Raw genomic sequence first — 3,692 nt, forward strand, 5'->3', positions numbered from 1 at the left:
TGCAGGACCTTGCATTTGGCCTTGCAGAACTCTTACGCACTTCCATAAATCCTCTTTTAAAGATGTAATTTTCTTCAAATGAAGCTGACAGTTTGAGCAAGCTTTACAGTCTGGAATCCATTCCCTTTCTCTAATGCCAAAAGAAACTTTCAATGTCACATTTACCATGTTATGGAATACTTATTTTACTGTTCTTACCTTATGTTGTGGGTTTTTTTTAACTATTTATCTTTTCAAGGAACTGATGTGTTTTGGATTCTGCTGTATCTGCCTTCTTTGGTCTTACAGCAAGAAATTTGCCAGGGCTTAGAGAGACCTGACATCTGTGCCATTTTGTCCCTCTGTAGGGAATAGAGACAGAGAGGCCCATCTTACAAGTGGACAGATATGTATTTGCAGGAGAATATGAAGGTAGGAAAAACGATGTGGATACAATCTCTCCTTTTTCATGCGACCTGAAGAACTTTATTGATGTCAGTTAATTGCACTGAGTGGACAATACGGTCCTGTGAGGTGCTGAAGTTGTGTGTGGTGTCTGTACAACACCATATAAACCAGCACCAGTCTGAGTTCAGTGCTAAATTAGCCATGCATTCATCTTGTTTATTGGAAAGTAATATTGTGTAATATAATTAATATAAATATGTAATATAAAAAAATATATCTGGTATAAATTAGTCTCTAAGACTTTCTCACTTTGTTTTCCATAGATACCTTGGGAACCTGTGTGGTTTTTGAAGAAAACACAGAGCATGGTAATTGTTGTGATTTGATGTCCTGTTCACTGTGGTAGCCTGGGAGGTTAAAAATATTTATCTTGTTTCAGCTGATAGTGGAATTCACTACAATGACTGGGGTTTGGGTATTGTTTTTTTCTCCTCTCTTCATGGTAGATGCAGAAGGCAACCAAAAAGTGCAGCTGAAATACAAGTGCCACACGATGAAGAAGCTGAACATGACACGGACACTTTTGACAGAAAAGAAGGAAGGAGAAGAGAATGTTGGTTAGTGCCTCTGTTTTTATGCATAGGGTCGTGGATGGATTGTGTTTAGGAGCATCCATCAGTTTTTCTAATGGCTTTTTGACTCATTAGACTCTAGCTGTTGAAAATCTGTAATATCCTTAGTAAAATGTTCCATGTTGTATGTGCTGGAACTGAATTGTTCTTACTGACTTTACGGTTAATGGTGAAGGAATTGAAGGTCCTTGCAAAGACACACCTAGCAGGCCATTCATCCTGATTTTCATGCTGTAGGCAGAACTTGGTGCTCTGTGTTTGCTTTATTTCAGAGGTGTCTTTTTTTTGTACGGAAGTCACTACTTTCTGCATAGTCAGATACTGAGTATCCCACAGTATGCATAGTAGTGTTCATTAGCAGTATCCTATTGCTTTCAGTTTCTCTTTTCCACTCAAGTCAGTGTTACTGCTTCCTGTTGGAAGGGTACGTAGCCATTTTACATTAAAACGTGGGCGGTCAACTGGACACTGGTCATAGGAGGTACAACATGAAACGTCATCTAGAATCTAACCAATCGGCATTCTTCCCAACACCGCGTACCGTTTCTTCTCTCCATATGAATAAGTAGGTAATGCTAAACAGGAACTCGTATTTTTGAAGTACAGTAGACTAGAGAATATGTTGCTTAATACAAAGGCCTGGTTTGTTCTGAAGGAGCAATAATGATGACACGTGCTGAAAACCACTTTGTCTGTGTGCCCTGACAGAAGTTTAATGTTGTGCGTACAAAGCAGCATCTTGTGAACTGGCAACACATACTGCCTAAAAATCTAAGCAGGAGGGGAATCCCAGTCCTATTCAGAGTCTGTTTGATACGTGTTGTAAAGGTTTGATACGCTTGAGTCCGGGAGATCCCATGTCACCGGCGAAGATGTTGAACATCTTCCAGTGCTCAGCAGTTCATGAATATCCTGACAAGAGTTTTCATCTGGATTACTATGGTTTTAGTCCATAAAGGCTCTGTCATCTTCACTTGCTTGCTGAACCTGTCTGTACTTTTGGCTTCTCCCACTTTTTATGGCAGTTAGTTTGCAAATCACATTTCTGTTGTATGGAAAAAGCACAACTTTACCATGGGTTTTCTTGATTGTTTGCTTGCTTTTGTTGTTGTTACAAATGTATAATTGGGGGCATCCAAAGAGTGCAAGTTACTTATTTTGTTATCAGAATTAGGAGATAAAAAATCCCTACTTGTTTTCCCAATACAGCCTTATAAATATCTGCCCCCTCTGAGCTGTCTCCTCCAAGTGGACTTCTAGTCTCTGTCTTTTTTGGTGCATTTTTGGTGGCTTTTGTTGTTTGGTTTGGTTTTAGTGTCTCTTCCCTTGTAGAGCTACCTTTACTCTCACCAATTCTTGTTTCTTTTTTCTAGTTTTACAGTATGGGTTGAGCAGGACTCATGACATAGACATAGCATTGTCCATGTATCCTGACATTCCTGAATTCCTGCTCTTCATTACTTTCCTAATAATTTTATCTCCCTTGCGGCTGCTCATCAGAAAGCGAGCTGATGACATCTGTGAACCATACACTGCGTGACCTACTCTAGGTGATCCTGCTCTGGCAGGGGGCTTGGACCAGATGATCTCTAGAGGTCCCTTCCAACCCCTTCCACTCTGTGAATCTGTGAATACATGAGGCCTCCAGTATCTGGATTAAAAACCTGTGGCTATATGTCTTGGATTAGTTGGTTTAGCCTGTGCATGTTGTTGTTTATCAACAGTTTAAGTCTCTCTTCATTTTAAGCTCGTCTTTCTTTATCAAATGCCTTTCTGTTATTCATAGCCTTATTTTTCAAGGAAAATGAGTGGTTTAAGCCCCATGGTGAGACTCACCACAAAATATCAGTGTTGGTCCAAATTCTTGAAAGACATCATCTTATCCTAAGTGATTCTTTTACTTAAATGTTTGTCGGACTCAGTCTTAATACCAGTAAACTTATACAAAAATGCTGTTGACTCCTTTTGTCACTAATACCAATTTTCCTTCTTTGCATCAGGTGGAGTGGAGTGGTTACAGATCAAGGACAGAGATTTTTCCTACAGCAGGCCTAACACGATTTGCAGCTTTCTGCGTGAAAAAGAAGATTCTGACGAGTCAGCTCAGGCCCAAGACAAATTGACTGAGGAGTCAGAGGGAGAGGTGAGTGGCGGAGGAAATTCTGACATGAATTGTGATCTGGAGAAGAAGCACAGCTTGGAAACAGATGCCTCTGCTCCTCTGCCTGAGAGCCCTGCTTCTGGGGCAGAGGATTCTCCTTCTGAAAGCATTGCCTTAGACGGTGCCCCTCCATGATACCAGCTCTGATCTTTTCAGGGTTTCTTCATGGAATTAATGGGCCAACTTTTAAATGCCAACTTTTAGAGGCCGTGACATCATTTCCAATTTATCTGAGCAATTAATAGTGGAAAAACAGACGTTGTGATCTTGTGCATTGCTTCTATGCTTGGATTATAGTGGGGAGACCAAAGTGTTTTTGAACTATGCTGATTGAAAATGTGTGTATCTCTACCTCAAAACTGAAGAGGAAATGGTTACATAATTTTAAAAAAACCCTACCTTAGAAAAACGTGGATGTATTGTACAGTCTGGGATATTTTGTAAAAAGATAAAAAACAATCATTGTTTAGAATAAAATCCTGAATTTTTCAAGTACAGCTTCACCTTGTACA

At 39.9% G+C, this 3,692-nt stretch overlaps 1 protein-coding gene across 1 annotated transcript; it reads left to right on the forward strand.

Annotated features, from left to right (window-relative positions):
• Positions 1–347: 347 nt before the first annotated feature.
• On the forward strand, positions 348–3,363 carry GTF3C6 (general transcription factor IIIC, polypeptide 6, alpha 35kDa; the record flags this gene model as incomplete). Its single annotated transcript, XM_010150581.1, has 4 exons — positions 348–411; positions 711–755; positions 894–1,004; positions 3,020–3,363. Coding segments are annotated over 4 exons (516 nt in total), but the record flags the coding sequence as incomplete, so codon positions are not given.
• Positions 3,364–3,692: the final 329 nt, after the last annotated feature.

The sequence above is a fragment of the Eurypyga helias genome, unplaced genomic scaffold (assembly GCF_000690775.1).
Source record: "Eurypyga helias isolate BGI_N326 unplaced genomic scaffold, ASM69077v1 scaffold15064, whole genome shotgun sequence".
Classification (NCBI taxonomy): Eukaryota; Metazoa; Chordata; class Aves; order Eurypygiformes; family Eurypygidae; genus Eurypyga; species Eurypyga helias.